Source organism: Balaenoptera acutorostrata, chromosome 1, assembly GCF_949987535.1.
Source record: "Balaenoptera acutorostrata chromosome 1, mBalAcu1.1, whole genome shotgun sequence".
Classification (NCBI taxonomy): Eukaryota; Metazoa; Chordata; class Mammalia; order Artiodactyla; family Balaenopteridae; genus Balaenoptera; species Balaenoptera acutorostrata.
In genome coordinates, this window is record NC_080064.1 from 80,981,487 (window position 1) to 81,001,948 (window position 20,462).

Here is a 20,462-nt window from a genome sequence, read left to right on the forward strand (position 1 = left end):
AATAAAGAAGCAACACAAAATAGAATTTATTATAAAATATCCTGAAGGTGTATTTCTGTGTAATTGTTCTGGGAAGAACTGTAGTCCCTATTTAAGTGGTTAAAAAAAAACAACTCATTTAAACAAAAGAGCCGACTAATATGCTGAAAAAATTTTCTAACAGTAAAAATAATACAAATAATAAAAATAACACTCAAGTGATAACATTTACAACTTGGAGCTTTTAAAATGATATATTTGTACTATCTCATTTAATCCTCAAAACACAACATGGCAGGTATTAATATTATTTCATATACAAGTTAGGAAATTAAAGAATAGAGAAGCTAAGTGACTTGCTCCAAGTCTAAATAACTGTTTTGCCATTTGACTTCCAATATGGCAGTAGTTTTTCTTTTTAAAAAAGCTTTAAGATATATACACACAAAGTATAAAGAATCAAATAGTTCTACAGAGATTGTTCAAAAAACACCAGTCTTTCCCCTCCTCCTAGTTTGCCACACTCTCTTAAGGTAACCATTATGACTATTTTAGCTGATGGTTCTAGTATTTACTTCAGCATCTCTGAATATGACACTATTGCACCTGGAAGGAACCTCTGAATAGGAAGCAATGCAAGTTCACTCTCACTGATTGATGGGGACCAGAGCAGTCAATTGTAGTAACCTGTTGCATTCAGTGTTCTCTCTGTTCCCTGCTATAAAGCCCAGGAGATTGGAGGCAGTTAACAGCAGAGAGTGGGAATACCACAACCTATTCAATGTTATATAGAATAGCCACTCAAAAAAACATAGCCCTTAGGGGCTTCCCTGGTGGCACAGTGGTTGAGAATCCACCTGCCAATGCAGGGGACACGGGTTCAAGCCCTGGTTTGGGAAGATCCCACATGCCGCGGAGCGACTGGGCCCGTGAGCCACAACGACTGAGCCTGCACGTCTGGAGCCTGTGCTCCGCAACAAGAGAGGCTGCGATAGTGAGAGGCCCGCGCACCGCGACGAAGAGTGGCCCCCACTTGCCACAACTAGAGAAAGCCCTTGCACAGAAACAAAGACCCAACACAGCCAAAAATAAATAAATAAATAAATAAATATTTTTAAAAAATTAAAAAAGAAAAATAGCCCTTAGAAAGCAGGGTTCTTTGAAAAATACTTTAGTTTAAGCAACATTGCTAAGGCAGCTTGATAGTTTTAAGTGTTTGGTTAAGTAAGGCTTTTGAAGTCTTTGCTAATTTTCTAATTACCCACTATTAAATTAACATTCAGTGGCCATCAACAAAAGTCTACACATAATAAATGCTGGAGAGGGTGTGGAGAAAAAGGAACCTTCCTACACTGTTGGTGGGAATGTAAATTGGTACAGCCACTACGGAGAACAGTATGGAGGTTCCTTAAAAAACTAAAAATAGAGTTACCATATGTTCCTCTAATCCCACTCCTGGGCATATATCCAGAGAAAACTATAATTTGAAAAGATACATGCACCCCAATGTTCATTGCAGCACTATTTACAATAGTCAAGACATGGAAGCAACCTAAATGTCCATCAACAGAGGAATGGATAAAGAAGATGTGATATATATATATATATATACACACACACACACACATAATGGAATATTACTCAGACATAAAAAAGAATGAAATAATGCCATTTGTGGCAACATGGATGGATGGATGGACCCAGAGATTATCATACTAAGTGAAGTAAGCAAGACAGAGAAAGACAAATATCACATGATATCACTTATATGTAGAATCTAAAAAAAAAATAATACAAATGAACTTACTTACAAAACAGGAAGAGACTCACAGACACAGAAAACAAACTTATGGTTACCAAAGGGGAAAGAGGGGGAGGGATAAATTAGGAGGTTGGATTAACATGTACACACTACTATATATAAAATAGATAACCAACAAGGACCTACTGTATAAGCACAGGAAACTATACTCAATATTTTGTAATAATCTATAAGGGAAAAGAATCTAAAAAAGAATACACATATATATAAAACTGAATCACTATACTGTACACCTGAAACTAACATGACATTGTAAATCAACTACACTTAAATAAAAAAAAAACCAATGCTCTCAATTTTCAACTTCAAAAAAATTAATATTCAGTAAGTTAATCAAACAAGAATGCTTACTATATGCTGAGCACTATTCTAAGCTTAAAGTTTATAGTAGTGAACAAGGCAAGGTTCTTCCTCTTTAAAACTTGTATTTTACTGAAGAAAGCAATCAATAACAAATAAATAATATAATCTCAGGTATTGAAAAGTATTACGAGGGAGGGAGAGATTGGGAGTTTGCGACTGACATGTACACACCACTATATTTAAAACAGATAACCAACAAGGACCTACTGTATAAGCACAAGGAACTTTGCTCAATATTCTGTAATAACCTAAATGGGAAAAGAATTTGAAAAAGAATAGATACATGTATATGTATAACTGAACCACTGTGCTGTACACCTGAAACTAACACAACATTGTTACTCAACTATACTCCAATATAAAATAAAAATTAAAAAAAAGAAAGGTATTAGGAAGGAAAATAAAGCTGAGAAAGGAACTAAAGAATAACAGAGTTTTTTAAGCTTTTCTTTAATTAAGCTTATGTGTATTTCAGATACACAGCTTATAATTTCTGATTAAAGTAAGGATGTAGTCATCCTAATTTTCAACATAAACACATCACCTTTTCCAAGAGCAGGAAAACAGCAGTAACAATATAGAAATTGTTTTTCCTTTGTCTCTGTAAATGTGGGTTTAAATAAGGTAGTCCAGGAAGGTTTCTCTGAGGAGTTGATATGTAAACAAAGACCTGAATGAAATGACGGTTCAGGCCACGTAAAATATGCAAGAAGTGTTTCAAGAATAAAGAGAGTGCAAGGACCTGAAGTGTGAACAAGCTTGATGTGGTTAAGGAACAGCAAGACAGCCAATTTGGACAGAGTGGAATAAATGAGAGGAAAGTGACAAGAGATGAAGTTAGAGAAATAGGCATGGGAGTACCAAATAGGACTTTGTGGGTTCTGGTGAAAGTTTGCACTTTATTCTAAGAGTGATGGGAGAGCTACTGGAGGATACTGAGTAAGAAAGTATAACCAAATTTAGGAAACAGCATATTCTATGCTAAAGACCCTTCCTAAGAAATTTAAGGCAGACCTCCAAGGAAACCAAAACATTCTATCCAGTTATACAATAAATTTGGCTATTCCTTAGAGGCAAAACTTAGCCACCTATAATAACTGAAAATAAGACAAATATGAACTGTTAAGAACATTTAAGAAAAGTTAAATCTTTACAGTTACCAGAATATAGCAAGATATTTCTTGGTCTGTCTCATTTTGTGTATTTGATAATTATGATAAAAAATATATGCTTTTAAAACTCCATTACAAATTTGGTCAATACATAAAGAATAATACAACTATATTATAGATCTGTTTCTCAACAGCTGCATCATGAACATAAGCTATTGCTAATCAGCATGTTTTAACAATATATTTATTCTTTAAGAAAGACAATTTTACTGCTTCATCCTTATCTCTGCATTTTTATTTGCCATATGTGTATATCCATGTAGAGAATAAGTTAAAATTCGCTAAATATTTTTAGGGATCTAACGTATTTTCTTTTCCTGGAAGACAGTCTCAATACAATGAAGAGGCAGCAATTTCTACTCCTAATAAATGCTTAACAATCTTTTGATATTTTAAAAGATAGGTAAAGAAATACTGAGTGATTAACTGAAAACTAAAACTGAGGTTTGATAGGAATACTTCACTAGCACAGATTAGGATAAGAAGCCCATAATCAAGCTTGGCTTATATTTTCAATTAAAATTAAACTAGAAAAGGAACATAAAGAGTTGAGTATCTATAGGCAACATTTCCAAAGACCAGGATCATTTTAAAAATAAAAACAAACCAAGTTAACATGTTATACAAAGGAAGATATTCTGATATTCTGATAGAATTAATAAATAGATTAATTCAGAAAAAAAGTACATGCGCCAAGCTTTATTTACCTGTGAAAAAGAAATCCATATTTTCTTTTCTGCAAACAAGGTTACTTTAAAAAATACTTTACCAGAGCATTCTTACTTTCATAATAACTAGACTTTTTCATTAAAATTTATAGAATATAATTTTTTAGAAGGAAATGCATCTAACCTTGTAATTTTGATTCAATTCCATCTTTGCTCAATCCAGATGCAAAACCTATATGTTATGACAATTTATTAAAAATAAAATAGAATGAGATGAATTCATCTTTATAGGCTCAATTTATACCCCAGTTAACTAGAAAAGAGTAATCTAACTCAATCTTAAATAGAAGAAAAAAGTAGCTTAAAGTTAAAACAAGGTTTAAACATCTACAGAAAATACCCACTGTTGTGAAATCCTTTCAATATCAATTGGCTATCTCTTGTTCATTTTATTGTATAACAGTGATCAGGAATACTACATGTATTTTTTTTCCTTAGAGGTCTGAAAGTTTTGAACCTGTGTATATTAGAATGGTATTATAACACGTCAGGTTTTAATCTGATATCCTGCAATCCCAAGCATTTTTATTTTATAACCTGTACCACATAAAAGAACCCTCTAGAAGCAACATAACCATATGTGTGCTAGCTTTAGAAGCAAGATGAAAATTCCAGCAGCAACAGTATTACTATATACTTTGATTTGAACACCAGTTCAGACAAAATTCAAAACTTCTTTTTGACTTTAACTTATTTTAAATAATTTTAGGCATTTTAAAAATTTTTATTGAGATAATTTTTTTCTAAAAGATCTATTTTTAATGGTGTTGATTTCAAGCCTTATTAAAAGACTAGAAGTAAAACAGATAAAGATTTCTCATGTTTCTCTACTCTTGCTCTAACTGTATTTGTTATAATTGTTTTTACTTCTGCTACCTATTAGTTTATATAATCTATTCTGTGACTTATTAGTATAAAGTAGGCCCAATTGGCTTGATTAAATTACTACTCTTCAAAATCAAAGTAACAAACCATAATGAGATGGGTTTTTCAAGGCTCTGATATAAAGCAAGGTTGATCGTATCCATTCCAAAGCAATATTCACATCTGTGATGGTATGCAATACTATCTCCGCATTTAAATGCTCAATAAGATGTCTGTGCAAACTAATGGAAAAAAAAACCTTTTCATTAGTAATATATATTTCAGTGCCATACAACTCTTACTTGTTTAGAATAATATTTGAATAATTCAATAATATAATTGAATAATATTGTTACTTTAATAATTCATGAAAGTTAACTTAATTTTCAAAAATATGACAAAACCTTAAAATGTCAGTTTAACTTTTAAAAAGATTATAGATTTCTCTCTACTCCATGGATCTAGAAGACATTATTGCTTAAAAAAAGGGTGGGGAGTGGATTACATCCTATTTTCCCCAAAAGTATTATAATCAAACACTTTACTAAAAGGTCTCAGGTTGCCTGTCTCCTACTATTATGCAAATTTTAAAGATGTAAAAAGATGTGAAAATTACATTCCTCCCATTACTAATTTGGCCTTTTATAACAAGGATACATGCAACTGCATGCTAAGAAGCATTGCTGAACAAAGATATTACACTGTCTCTTTTTTAACTATTAAATTTCTTAAAAGTACACAAACTTTCTAATTAGATTATTGAAAAGTTTCAAGAAAATGGCCTTAGAAAATCCCCTAACATATTAAAAGGAAAAATATAGCCTATATTAACATTAACATATTAACGTCTTTTGGGAATATTTTCCATATTACCTGCTTTCTACAGTGTCACTACAAGCTAGCATCTGAATATACTTCTCTTTTGTACTTAACCGAGTCATAATAACTGCAGTAGCTGTAGTGTCAAACTGGAAGAAAAAAAGAAAACAGAGAAATTTAGTAAAGAAAAGCACATGTTGATACCAGTCTTCTTCAATAACTCAAGATTTTCATTTTATATTAAACAGTTCCCTGTCTTAAACAACAGGTCAAAAAGGCCTTAAAAATGCTTCTGAATTTGAATGTTAACTGAAAATTTGACTTAAAAACCTTCCAAGAGTATAGATGTAAAAGTACCACTTTGGTTTCAATGTAACATAATTTTGGCAGTAGTAAAATCAAAACAAACTTAGGTAACTGGTTAAAAGCTGTAAGATTCAGTGCAATTTACATATAATCTAATTTATCCTATAATAATTATAAATTTGTATAACATAATATTTTGATATTCTTTGAAAAGATATTCTTCCTAAATTTTCCCTTAGTACCTATATGAATGACTTCTTTATTCAAGAATCTGTCAGATTAGGCCATGTTTTGTAATGTGTATGGGCTGATTTTTAATTGTCACAATATCTTGGGACCACTATTGGCATTTTGTGCTAGGATCCAGGGATGGTACATGTTCTGCAATGTATGACAGTCCTACACAATGAAAAACTGTCCCATCCAAAATGCCAATAGCATCCCTATTCAGAATAAAAAACAAACAAAAACAAAACAACTCAAAACCAAAAAAACCCTTTAACAGCATACACATTAATAAACCCAACCATTCATCAACCAATGGGGGCTTAGAGGGAATGAAGGGAGTATGTCTCCTTTGGTGAGACTTGTTTTACTTCTACTCCTCCATTAAAGTAGATTTTCTTAGTTACATTTATATTTAAACCTAATCTAAACGTGAAATGTTAATCTTTTGTTTAACAAAAAATACACAATTTTTTTTTTTTTACTTTTTATCTTGTCTTTAAAATAAATTACAAAAAGTGAAAAACTGTCACTTACTTGAGGTCGACCAGCTCTACCAATCATCTGTAGAATATCTGTTTCACTGTACTCTTCAAACATTCCTCCAGCATAATGCATTGTAGATTTTATAACTACTAGGTGAGCAGGCAAATTTACTCCCATGGCTAAGGTACTGGTAGTAACTGCATCAAATTAAGGAATATTACTTTTAAGTCATATAACTTGCTTGCTTCAAGTAAACATTTTCTTATAAAAGATATATTCTTATAAATGTAATAAAACTCATATATAGGAAATTCAGAATCAAAAGAAAGAAGAAAACAACATTACAATGTAAAATAATATATCTTAAAATCAAAAAGCTACTAATTCTTACTTTTCAAATTGCACTATGTTCAGTAAGATGATAAAGAACTAAAATTGCCAGAGAGTTTACTATAGCACGTATATGTATGGATAGTTATATAATTTTAGATTCTTGGAAGAAAAGCAGAAATAAGTCAGAATACCTGAGCTTTTTCTTTTTCCAAAAGATCTTATAATAGTCACAAGAATATCTTTTACTTACAAAGAACTGGTAGATCTCCAACAGTAAAAGCTCCTTCAACTACTTTTCTATCTGACAGCTCCATACCAGCATGATGATAACCAACACCATGTATTAAGATATCTATAAAAGAAATATATCATCTGTTATGTACTGTTGATATTTCATCAGTAATTGGCTCTTTTTATCTATAGCTGAAAATACTATTCAAAAATTATCTCTAAACCTACCTCTCAGTTTTGAATCTCTTATGGAATATGCACACTTATGTAACCTATTTTAAAAAACACAAAATTATTGAGTTATTCCCATTAACATCAAAACTCTTAGTGTATTAGTTAATTATTTTGAAGATTACAGATATCAAAATATTTTCACAACATCATTTTTTGAAAACCATCTTTAAGAAGTAGAGAATATCTAACTTTCATACTGAGAAGTCCCTAATTTTATAACTAAGAAAAAAAAAACCCTAAATAATCCAATTTTAAAAAGGGCAGAGGATCTAAATAGACATTTTTTTCAAAGATGACATCCAAATGGACAGCAGAACGAGAAAAGGTGCTCAACATCACTAATCATCAGGGAAATGGAAACCAAAACCACAATGAGATATAACCTCACACCTGTCAGAATGGCTATTATCAAAAAGACAACAAATAAGTGTTGGTGAGGATGTGGAGAAAAGGGAATCCTCATGCACTATTGGTGGGAATGTAAATTAATGCAGCCACTATGGAAAATATGGAGATTCCACAAAAATTTTTAAATAGAACTACCATATGATCCAGCAATTTCACTCCTAGGTATTTATTCAAAAAGACATATACACCCCTATGTTCATTGCAGCATTATTTACAATAATTATTTACAATAGCCATGATATGGAAGCAATCTAAGTGTCCAACACATAGATGAATGGATAAAGATGTGGTACTTGTGTGTGTGTGTGTGTGTGTGTGTGTATATATAAAATATTACTCAGCCATAAAAAAGAATGAAATCTTGCCATTTGTGACAACATGGATGAACCTACAGGGTATTATGCTAAGTGAAATAAGTCAGAGAAAGACAAATATGTGAAATAAGTAAGACAGAGAAAGACAAATACCATATGATTTCACTCGTGTGGAATCTAAAAAACAAAACAAATGAACAAACATAAAATAAAAACAGAGTCATAGATACAGAAAACAAACAGGTGGTTGCCAGAGGGGAGAGAGGTGGGTGGAGGAAAGAAATGGGTGAGGGAGATTAAAAGGAACAAACTTCCAGTTATGAAATAAATGAGTCATGGGTACAAAATGTAGAGTGTGGGAATATAGTCAATAATTATGTACTATCTTGCATAGTGACAGATTGTAACTAGACTTATCATGGTGATCATTTTGAAATGTATGGAAATACTAAATCACTGTGTTGTGTAATAGGAACTAACACAGTGCTGAAGGTCAATTATACTTCAAAAAAGGAACAAATTCATGGAAAAAGAGATCAGATTTGTGGTTACCAGAGGTGAGGGGTTGGGGGGTGGGGAGGGGCAACTGGATGAAGGAGTCAAAAGGCACAAACTTCCAGTTATAAGATAAATAGGCACTAGGGATATAATGTACAACATGATAAATATAATTAACACTGCTGCATGTTACATATAAAAGTTAAGAGAGTAAATCCTAACAGTTCTCATCACAAGTGAAAAACACTTCTATTTCTTTAATTTTGCATCTATATGTATGGATGATGAATATGCACTAAACTTATTGTGGTAATCATTTCATGCTATATTTAAGTCAAATCTTTATTCTGTACACCCTGAACTTATACAGTGCTGTATGTCAATTATATCTCAATAAAACTGGGGAAAATAAGGAAATAAATAATTATAAATACAATCACCAAAAAAAAAAAAAAGAGAGAGAAAAATACCCCCAAAGGCTCAGGAAACATTTTCACTATGAGAATACTACCAATTAATTTCCTGACGTTAACTAAAATTTTTCAAAATATAGAAATATTTTTTAAGTTAAATGCGTGATACAACAGAAAAATTATTTTTGAAAAAGCTAAAGAGACCAGAGTACACAAAAAGTTGGGCATGCTAGACAAGTTTAGAAACCTTAGTAACAGAATCTGGGGTTTATGGGCAAAAAGAAATCTTGTGGGAGCTGCTAGAATGTGACTGGTTAAAGGGGAATTGACATAAGCAGCGGTCTCTTCCCCTAGTCTATAGCAACTCAAAATGGCATTCCACTCCTTTTCACTTATGCTTTTCTCAGGGAATGAAGTAAAAGCCGAACATACAAATGAGGATCTATTCAACTGTTTATTGTTCCTGAGTAACAGACTGACTGTGATATATGATAAATATTCTCTAGGGTATAAAACAAAGAAGTAGGTACAAAGAAATCTATGTTATTGTTATCTTGATAGCATTAGTTTCACATTCTCCCTTTCTGTCTACCTCTTAGACCTCATGTACTTTTTTTGGCTATAAGCTCTATTTCAGTTTCTCTTTCTCTGACTCTCTACTGCATCTTATTGTTTAATCATGCTTTGCTGATGTTTGTAACAAAAGCTGCACCATAGAGAGTTTTTATCTTATGGCAGTAACTAAGGAGATCAAGTTAAATCCTTAAAGCGGAAGTAAAATTATGAAAATAGTATATACAGCATGGATAGGTGGCTGCATAGGTAATTCTTTAATGCACTAAATGACTAGAGATCCACCCTTTTAGCGGATAGAAAGTCAAATGTCAGAAAGCTAAAGTGGTATCCTCTAGGTCTGGTACACATCTTTGGTTGAAAAGTAACCAGAGGTGTAGCCACCGGGTAGACTGTAATTGGAACAGCTGATCTGATCCAAAGTGAAGAAAAGTACATCCCCCCCCATAGAAAATTAGTCAGAAAAATCAGTATCTGCTCGTATCCACAAGTAATGATCTAATCCAATTTTGGTTTGAGGTCTACCACTAAACTTATTTATTTATTTCCAAAAGTTATTATTTATTTCCAAAGTTATTATTATTAATAAAAGTTATTATTATTAATATTATTAATATTATTATTACTAAAAGTTATTATTATTAATAATAAGCTAATATTAGTAGTAAGCATGTGCTGGCACTCTGCTGAGTCTTGCTAAGATTGAGGGGTAAATAAGATGACCATGAGTCCTTCTTTCCTCAAGACGTTTACAAGACGTTTACAATCTAAGGAATAGAACAGATATTAAGTAACAATTAAACAAAAGCATATTTATTATAATTACAGTAAGTTTTATGAAATAAAAATATAGGGTGCCTGTAAAAGCAAATAAAGGGACACTAAGAATCATGGAAAACTTCTTAAGAGACTGATACTAAAGGTGAGACTTGAAGGATGAATAAGAGGTAAAAAACAATTCTGGGCAAAGAAAATATGATTCAGGAAAGCTCTGTGTAGGATAACAGTTTGGTGTATTCACAGAACACATTATACAGGGTATTGCAGGCGATATTAAGTATTTAGGATTTTAGCCTAATGACAACAAGAAACTATTAAAGTGTTTTAGGCAGAAAAATGACATGTTTAGGTTTGTAATTTTAAACAATCACTCTGCTAGGCATACAACAGATTAAAATGGGATAAGAGTGTGTTTGTGGTCATCAGATAAAAGGCAAGAGATTAATAATTACTTGAATGGGGGAGGTGGCAGTGCTGATGAAGATAAAATGATATATTTGAGATATATTTACAAGTAAGAATAGACAGGACTTGGTAATTGATTGCCTACAGAGAAGAAGGTGAAGGAGATGTCAATGACAGGTTTCTGCATGAGCAACTAGGGAGATGATAAATAATCAGGATGGGGAACACTGGAGGAGGAACTGATTTGAGAGAAAGAACCAAGGTTCTCTTTTGGACATACTGAGTTTGACATGCCCACAGATATACAATCGGAGATGTCAGGCAGATGGACGGTAGACCTGGAGCTCAGAATGGAGGTCTGTGTTGGAGCTGTAAATTTGTAAATTCACAGACATATATAAATATGTGTATACATATATTCCTTGAACCCATGTGATAATGAGACTCAAATACCTAGGAGTGTGGCATTAGAAAGAATGAACCTTGGAGAGAACCCCTAGAATGTTAACATTTAAGAATCAGGTATTATAAGTGAAAAGGGACTGAGAATGAGTAGAAATCAAAGTAGCAAGAAACATGGTAGAAATGATCATGGAAACACAGAGTCTGGAATTTTTAAATTAGGTGGGAGTGGTCAAATGTGTTAGAAGCTCCTGAGAGGTCAATTAACAAGATCAGCTTTAGTAAAAGATTACAACAGATACTGGATTGAAAGTGAGTAAAAAATTGAAGACAGCAATATGAATAATCTTTCAAATCTGGCTATGAAATAAAGAAGACAGGATCACAGTTGCATCAAGATTCATTGTCTTACTTAATCTTCCAACTTACTTTTATCCTTATTTTACAGGTGAGGAAACTGAGGCTTAGAGAGGTCAAGTAACTTGAAAAGGTCAACCCAGTTTTCTCTTCTCATCTAGGTTATCCCTAAAAGTCTTTCTACCTCCAATAAAAAATTTTAAAATATACCTCTGTTTCTGTTCCACAGTCATAATAAATTTCGCATCTTTCACAAGAACAGAAGCAGCCTGTTGCACACCTTTCCTTGTTGCACAAAACTAAAAATGAATGAATAATTTTTGTATTAATCATATTAAAAATTGAACATTACACTAAAAAATAAGCAACCAACAAACCATACCACAAGCGTGGGTTTCTGATCAGAGTACGTTTGTATAACACTGGAAATTTTGTAGTTGAGGGTTAAATCAAACTTAAATTCGGTTTGGTTATTACTGCAGGGAAATCCAAGGACCACTTTCTCAAGTTTCACTGGTCTATGTCTCTCATCCATTTTCAGACATATAGCAGATCTTTCACCATCTGAAAGCCATTCTGCAATCTTTAAATGACAGAAACATACACATTAAATTTTTTTCTAGTAAAGTTTTATGGCTAAAAAGCCCAATTACAGTTCACTTTAAAGTCAAGTTTAAAAATATTTAGTCAAGTAGTATTTTTCAACATTACATATTCTAGTGACACTTCTATTGATATATTGGTAAATATTTTCAGTAACAGTGTTTCAAGATTATACCCACTTTTAACATGGTAAACTTCCAATTAATTATTATTATTTTGTTTTATTTTCCTCCTAAGAGTCTAAAGTAAAATTAAAATTAATTTCGACAGAGAAGTCAAATTTCTCACTAGCACTGTAACTCCTTTGCTATTTTTCAGAATGATGCCCAGATATGGCTGACACTTCTTTTGTGTTATCCTAAATATTAGCTGAAGAGTAGCAAAGTAATGATTGGCTTAGACTGGCAAAGGCTGACAACTTTTTTAAACAAAGAACAAATAAACACTGAGAGATGGCAGTGCCAAAAGCACATTTCAGACTCAATGCTAGAGTCCTTAGTTAATTTCTGGAGCTGTGGAGAACAATCCTTAACTTCACATAGCCTGGTTAGTAATCAGGCTTTGTGCCCTGCTATGAAACTGATTGTTTCTTTGACAGGAAGATAAATTAATGAGTTTTTAATGGCATAGGAAGGAAATATTAAAACATTTTCAAGGCTCTCATGGGTAGGGATGAGAACAAGAATTTACAGTTTGAGTGGAGCAGAAGGCAAAGGATGAAGGCCTTAACTCAGGGGAAACCTGAGGTAGAGGACTTGTAGAAAGAGACAGAGACAGCATTCACAGAAGTAGTGATTATCACAAAGGGGAAGAGGGTTTCAAGAATTGCAGAGTATTGATATTTTGTAACTGCTTACAGATCAATAAGAAAAGTTTAGTATCCCAATGTGAAAAAAAGGTAAAGTCTATGACCTTGCAGGTTGCAAAAAAAGAACTTAAAATAGTTGACAAATATATTAAAAATATTTACTTCAGTAGTAATCAAAGCAGTACAAAATTTTAAAATAAGGTACCATTTTAAATAACAAATTTGAGAACTATTTAAAATAATAACAATAATAATTTCATTATTATACTATCCAGCGTTAGAATACAGAGAAATGGCTGATGGTAGAGGTATAAATGAGTATAACATTTATTGAAAGCACTGTGTTCTTAGAGTTTTATATACCCTTTGACTCAGTTATTCTACTTTAGCAGACCATCCTAAGGAAATAATTGCAATGTTTTCTTAGATATAATTTCAGCACTATTTACAATAGCAAAAAATGGAAACAATCTTCCACCATTAAGGTATTAAATAAATTACAATAAAACCACAAAAAATTGTATTAAAGAAGAGTATTTAATAACATGGAAACATTTGTAGGTAACACGCAAGTCATAAAAGTGTATGTATATTATGATTCCATCAATACATCTAGAAGGACAGATGCTGGGGTTTTTTTATTTACACATACTTTAAAATTTTCTCTATTATTCTTGAATATAAACAAAACAAGTTGTCATTTTAAGAACAAAAAGGATTAACTGTGCTAAACTAAAAATAAAGGCAAATTTTTACATTGGATTAGAGAATACTGTACAGCAGCTTTTGTGGAAACAATTTCTAAGAATTAGCTGGGGGAAAAGTCATATTACAGTAGGCTGAGAAGTAAATAGGAGTAAGAAAGCAGAGTGAAATTGTACTACTTTTCAAGTTTGCCAAAAAACTGAAGAAGAAAATTAGGACATGTGTTTGTTATAGAAAGTATAATATTGTACAATTATTTCTTTACATGTTCATGTACCCTATTAACCATGAGATCCTCTTCAAGAGCAGGGTCTATATGTTTTCACTTTTGCATCTATCATTAGTGCTTACCACAATTCCAGGCACATAGAATTGGGGGTAACATAACACCTCATATTATGAAGTGTCTAAAACCCATGAAATTATGACTTTTAGATACTATTAAACAACAGACTCGCACCAAACATATTTTATTAAACCCAATCAACCAAATTTGATGGCCTTAATGCTGTCATACCTATGAGATCTAACCGTAACTTTCCACGATATAACTTTCCTATTAAATTGATTAGGTGATTTACAGAAAAAAAAAAAAAAACCTCACTTTTCTCTAAGATTAAATATTTCACTAAGTCATAAAAAAATCTGATAGACTAAAATTCTAACTTACATCCTCAGCATTTGGAATTGTTGCAGATACAGCTATAAATCTCATTGGAATAATACTGCTGGTATTTTCTACACCATGAGATAAAAACTGCACAGTTTTCATTCTGCTGACTACAACTTCAAGAGTTGGTCCACGATTTTCATCTTTGACAACGTGTATCTGAGAAAAAAATTAAGACTCATTAGCTATAAAAATAAAAATCTATCTAGTCAATTAAAATGTAAAACAATATTAAACACTCTTCCTTAAGAAAATAAGCATTTTCCACTTGAAGGGATAAAGCAAACAAAGAGTTTGGTTGAAAATGTCTTGTTTCTTTATATCCATTCAAATCATCTCTTCATGTTTATCTCTGAAAGTGAATAACGTGTTCACTACCTCATCAATGAGAAACAATCGAACCAGTTGGACCAAAGAGTTGTCTCTCCATTTTCTGGTCATGCTATCCCATTTTTCCTAGAGAAAAAATGCAAGTGGTTTAACATGATAAGGAATTATAATAAGCATTACTAAGGTGTGATAAAATTTTTAACATGACTTGTTACAAATGATGGGCAATATTTTAGTTGATGTCTTAAAAGTATCCCAAAAAATACTTAAAGATTTTTAAAATTTTAAATAATTTTGATAATCATGTGTTTAAAAAATTGAACCCCCATTTATTTTTTAAGTTTAATCAAAAATATTCAAAAGTATAGTCTAATTACCCTTTCTAAGCTCTACCAAGGTCCTCCTGCTACAATACATAACATTTGGATAAAGAATACAAGCAATAAGTATGATTACAAATCATCCACAATAACAAACTGCCTATTCATATCTTTTGCCTATTTACTCCATTTGTTTGTTTGTCTTTTACTTAATTGATTTGTTAGTATTCCGTATGTACCCTGAATACTAGTACGTTTTGTTTGTTTGCTTAACATTGCAAATATAGTCTTCTACTTTGTATTTTCTTTTAACTTTTTTCCATGGTGAAGAGAAAGAGATATTTGCTAATAAACCAAGGAAATAATACAATATAAGCAACACCTACTGGAGTTGTCATAATAATATGGGCTTGCTGAATCTCAAATAGGTCATCCATTACTGTATCTCCAGTGAGTTCTTTACAGTTCAATCCTATTGGTCCAAATTTTTCTTTCCAATCATCAAAACGCTGACTACACAGGGCTTTTATTGGTGCCACTACAACAATATAAGATATTTATTTTAAATATCAGTGCAATTTAAAAATTATTTTCACAAATAGTTAATAAAGTTAGCACACATCTATGTGCTGCCTAGTATTTATAAATTAAAAGTTAACAATATAAACATATTATTTAGAACTATAAAAGTAATCACCAAACAGAACTAAAAATAGAAAAAGAAGTGATTGCTCAGGAAATTGTAACTAAGAATGAAGAAAGGTAGGGCAGAAATTATCGCCCTTTGTGATCACTGATTTTTTTAACCATGTGTATAAATTACTTTGATGAAAAAAATTTTAATATATACCTAAAAAAAGAGAATAGAGGTTCCTATGGAAATTTCTCAAATTACAAAATGTCTGATTCTATTTGTTCATCTTCCCTGTCCTTTTAAAAATAAACATGTAAAGGCCAAATTCTCAATTCCAATACTATTTTTATTTATAAATCTGGGAAAATGTGTTTTGAATTTAATGTTAACAGATAAGACCAAATGTGACATGTCTTTATTTAAAAAGTATAGAAAACCAAATAATAATTCTTATGTCTTGAATTTGAACTTATTTCTTACTTTTACCTCAATGGTTTATCATTATTATAATTAATTATCACTCTTTCAATATATAAATACTTACTGTAAACAATTTTAATGTTCGACCATGGCAATGGTACTTCCATTAACAATCTTGTTATAGCTAGCTCAAACAATACAGTTTTCCCAGAACCAGTTGGAGCACAAATCACAAAATTCCTATCTGTATAAAGAAGCTAAAAAATAAAATTTAATCAACCATAGAATATACAGAAATTTTCAATTCTCAATTTGTTAGAAAATATGTCTTAAGAAGACTCTATGGAATAATAGTTCAAACATCTTTACCTCTAAACTTATTAAAATTATAAGCTGGCTCTAGATCCATCACCCTCAAAAAATAAAACTATTAATAATTTATCATCTTGTTTGGTCAAAGTAATATGCTAGATAGACCTAGAAGAAAATAATTTCTTTAGCTTCCAGAAAAATTGTTATAAATCTAATAAATATAAACAACCCACCTATGAAAATTACATGCATTCATTTAACAAACATTTTTTGAGCTCCTATAATGTACCAGTCACTGAGTGTAGCACTGAAGACAAAAAGATGAATGTGATCTAGTCTCTGCCCTTAGAGAGCACACAATCTAGTAAGAAAAGGCAGATAATAATTAAACAAAATACTTACATCATCAAAGGCTTTGGACTGTATATAGTTGAAATACGGGAATTGTTTGAAAATACTTCTAAATTTTGCCGCTGAGAATAACATTAAGGAGTTAAATATTTCAGAAGTTTAAAAATCGGTTACTCAATTTAAAAATTAAGTTAATATTGCCTTTGACAATATTTAATGATGAGGTTTAATACTTGCTATTTTATCATAAGAAAGGAATTAACAGATACAGAGGGAAGGACCGAGATGGCAACATAGGAGGCTCTTGAACTTCCATCCTCCCATGGATCCACTGAACAAACAGCTACACGTGGAGCAATTCCCTCTGAGAGAAATCCCCAAACTAGCTGAATGATTCCTTTACAACAGATGAATGAGAAAATACCTACAACAAAATGGGTGGGAAAGGCTGAGAAACCCTTGCCATAAATCCCACTCCTGGCACATCACCATACAATTGGAAAGAAGCCCCCAACTCCCAGATCCTCCCTGAGGAGCAGAGGGTTTGGACCACACATCTAGTGCCCCAATTTTTAAGGCTCCTGCCTGAGGGATGGGCTCTCAAAACACTCAGTTCTGTTAGCCAAAAGGGCTTGCATTTACAAGCAAAGAAAATAAGCATCTTTTAAATGGGCACAGGAACATCCCACTACCCTCGCAGGTATACATCCAGGCTCAGTGCAGAGGGGGCAGGCAAGAATGCCCATCTTCAGTTTCTCCTTGAAAGGAATTTAATTGCATACTTTCTCAGCTGCTGACTGAGGTTCTGGCTTCTAATCAACCTGCATCTACGTGCTGACTGACTGCAATCCTCCCCTTGGGACATTGATGGATCTTGGCACACCCTTAACTTCTGTGAGCCACTAAGAACAAAGGCAGAGGCTTGGACAATCACAAAGGTTTGACAGGTAACTAGGAGCCCAGGCCAGGTTGATTGACAAGGTTCATCTCTTATACCAGACCAGTCTCTCAAGATTGGGGAGATACCTGTTTTATCTAACGTTCAGAGACCAACATAGAAAGTCAAGGAAAATGAAGAAACGGGGGAATATGTTTAAAAAATAAATAAATAAATAAATCTCCAGAAACTGAATTTAATGAAACAGAGACAAGTGATTTACCTGATAGAGAGTTCAAAATAACACATAAAGATGCCCATCAAGGTCAGGAAAGCAATGCATGAGCAAAGTGAGAATTCCAACAAAGTCATATAAAATATTAAAAAGTACCAAACAGAAATCATAGAGCTAATGAATATAATAATTGAACTGAAAATTTCAATAGAAGGTTTCAACAGAAGACAGATCAACTGAAAGAAAGGATCAGTGAACTTGAAGACAGGGCAGTGGAATTAATGCAATCATGGGAGCAAAACGAAAAAAAAAGAGTGAGAAAGGGTGAAATCAGCTTAAGGAACTTATGGGACACCACCAAGTGGACCAATATACACATTATAAGGGTTCCAGAAGCAAAAGAGATAAAGGGAAAGAAAGCTTATTTAAAGAAATAATGGCTGAAAACTATCCTAGCCTGGGGAAAGAAACAGACATCCAGATCCAAAAATCCCAGAAATTACTAAAGAAGGTGAATCTCAAGAGACCCACACTGAAACTCACAGTAATTAAATTGCCAGAAGTTAAAGACAAAGAGAGAATCTTAAAAGCAGCAAGAGAAAAGCAACTTGCTACATACAAAGGAATTCCCGTAAGATTGAGTGAATATTTCAGCAAAAACCTTGTAGACCAGATTGTGGAATGATATATTCTGGGTGCTGAAAGAAAAAACTGCCAACCAAGAATATTTTACCTGGCAAAGCTGTCCTTCAGAATTGAAGGAAAAATAAAGAGTTTTCTAGACAAACAAAAACTGAAGGTGTTCATCACCACTAGACCAGCTTTACAAGAAATGCTAAAGGATGTTCCTTCAAGCTGAAATGAAAGGATGCTAATTAGTAACAGGAAAACATATGAAAGTACAAAACTCACTGATAAAGGTTGATACATAGTTGCATTCAGAATACTCTAATATTGTAATGGTGGTAGTTAATCACTTATAACTGTAGTATATATGTTAAAAGACAAAAGTACTGTACCTATAATAATTTATTAATGGAGACACAATATTAAAAGATATAAATTGTGACATTAAAAACATAAAATGTGAGAAAGTGAATGTAAAATTGTAGAGCTTTTGTATGCATTCAAAGTTAGTTTTATCAGCTCAAAAGAGACTGTTAAAACTGTAAGATTTTTTTATGTGAGTCTCAAGGTAACTACAAAGCAAAACTCTACAGTTGATACACAAAGATAAATAGAAAACAGTGAGAACATACCACTACAGAAAATCATCAAATCACAAAGGAAAAGAGCAAGAGGAGAAGAAAGGAGCAACAGAACTACAAAACATCAGAAAACAATAAAATGACAATAAGTCCAACCTATCAATAAATACTTTAAATGTAAATGGACTAAATTTTCTAATCAAAAGCCATAAAGTGGCTGAATGGATTTTAAAAAACAAGACTAAATTATTTGCTGCCTATAGGAGACTCATTTCAGCTTTAAAGACACACAAAGAAAGTAAAGGGATGAAAAAAGATATTCTATACAAGTGGAAATCAGCAGAAAGTAGAGGTAGCTCTACTTACATCAGACAAAATAGACTTGAAGCCAAAAACTGTAATAAGAGACAAAGAGGTCATTATATAATGATAAAGGGGTCAATTCATTGGGAGGATACAGCAACTGTAAATACTTATGCACCCAACACTGGAGCACCTAAATATATAAAACAAATATTAACAGATCTGAACAAAGAAACAGACAGCAATACAATAATAGTAGGGGGCTTCAAGACGCCACTTTCAATAATGGATAGATCATCCAGAAAGAAAATCAATAAGGAAACATCAGACTTAAACTACACCTTACACCAGATGGCTCTAACAGATATACACAGAGCATTCCCTTCAGCAGCAACAGAATATACATTCTTCTTAAGTGCACATGGAACATTCTCCAGGAAATATCATATGTTAGGGCACAAAACAAGTCTTAAGTTTTAAAAGAAGAATGAAATAATATCAAGCACCTTTTCCAACCACAATAGCATGAAACTAAAAATCAATTAAAAGAAGAAAACTGGAAAATTCACAAATATATGGAGATTAAACAACATGCTCCTGAACAACTATTTGGGTCAAAGAAGAAATCAAAAGGGAAATCAAAAACATATCTTGAGATAAATGAAAATGGAAACACAACATACCAAAACTTTTGGGATGCAATAAAAAGCTGTTCTAAGAGGGAATTTTATAGTGATAAGTACCAAAATGAAGAAAAAAGAAATATCACAAATAAACAACCTAACTTTACACCTCAAGGGACTGGAAAAGGAGGAACCAAATAAGTCCACAGTTAGTAGAAGGAAGAAATAACAAAGATTGGAGCAGAAATAAATAAGAGACCAGAAAAACAATAGAAAAGATCAATGAAACAATGAGCTGGGTCTTTTTGAAAAGATAAACAAAATTGACAAAACTTTAGCTAAGATAACTAA

The 20,462-nt window shown here is 32.2% G+C and overlaps 1 protein-coding gene across 1 annotated transcript in view; it reads right to left on the reverse strand.

Moving 5' to 3' along the window:
* HFM1 (helicase for meiosis 1) overlaps positions 1-20,462 on the reverse strand; it is a 135,781-nt gene that overhangs the window by 86,552 nt on the left and 28,767 nt on the right. The window contains exons 8-20 of the mRNA XM_007176338.2: positions 16,917-16,987; positions 16,327-16,459; positions 15,535-15,686; positions 14,877-14,954; positions 14,499-14,657; positions 12,095-12,295; positions 11,923-12,011; positions 7,557-7,600; positions 7,348-7,449; positions 6,816-6,961; positions 5,802-5,896; positions 5,037-5,170; positions 4,189-4,236 (exon numbers count right to left, since the gene is read on the reverse strand). Coding sequence (XP_007176400.2) covers positions 4,189-4,236; positions 5,037-5,170; positions 5,802-5,896; positions 6,816-6,961; positions 7,348-7,449; positions 7,557-7,600; positions 11,923-12,011; positions 12,095-12,295; positions 14,499-14,657; positions 14,877-14,954; positions 15,535-15,686; positions 16,327-16,459; positions 16,917-16,987 — 1,452 coding nt within the window. The remainder of the gene's footprint in view (positions 1-4,188; positions 4,237-5,036; positions 5,171-5,801; positions 5,897-6,815; positions 6,962-7,347; positions 7,450-7,556; positions 7,601-11,922; positions 12,012-12,094; positions 12,296-14,498; positions 14,658-14,876; positions 14,955-15,534; positions 15,687-16,326; positions 16,460-16,916; positions 16,988-20,462) is intronic.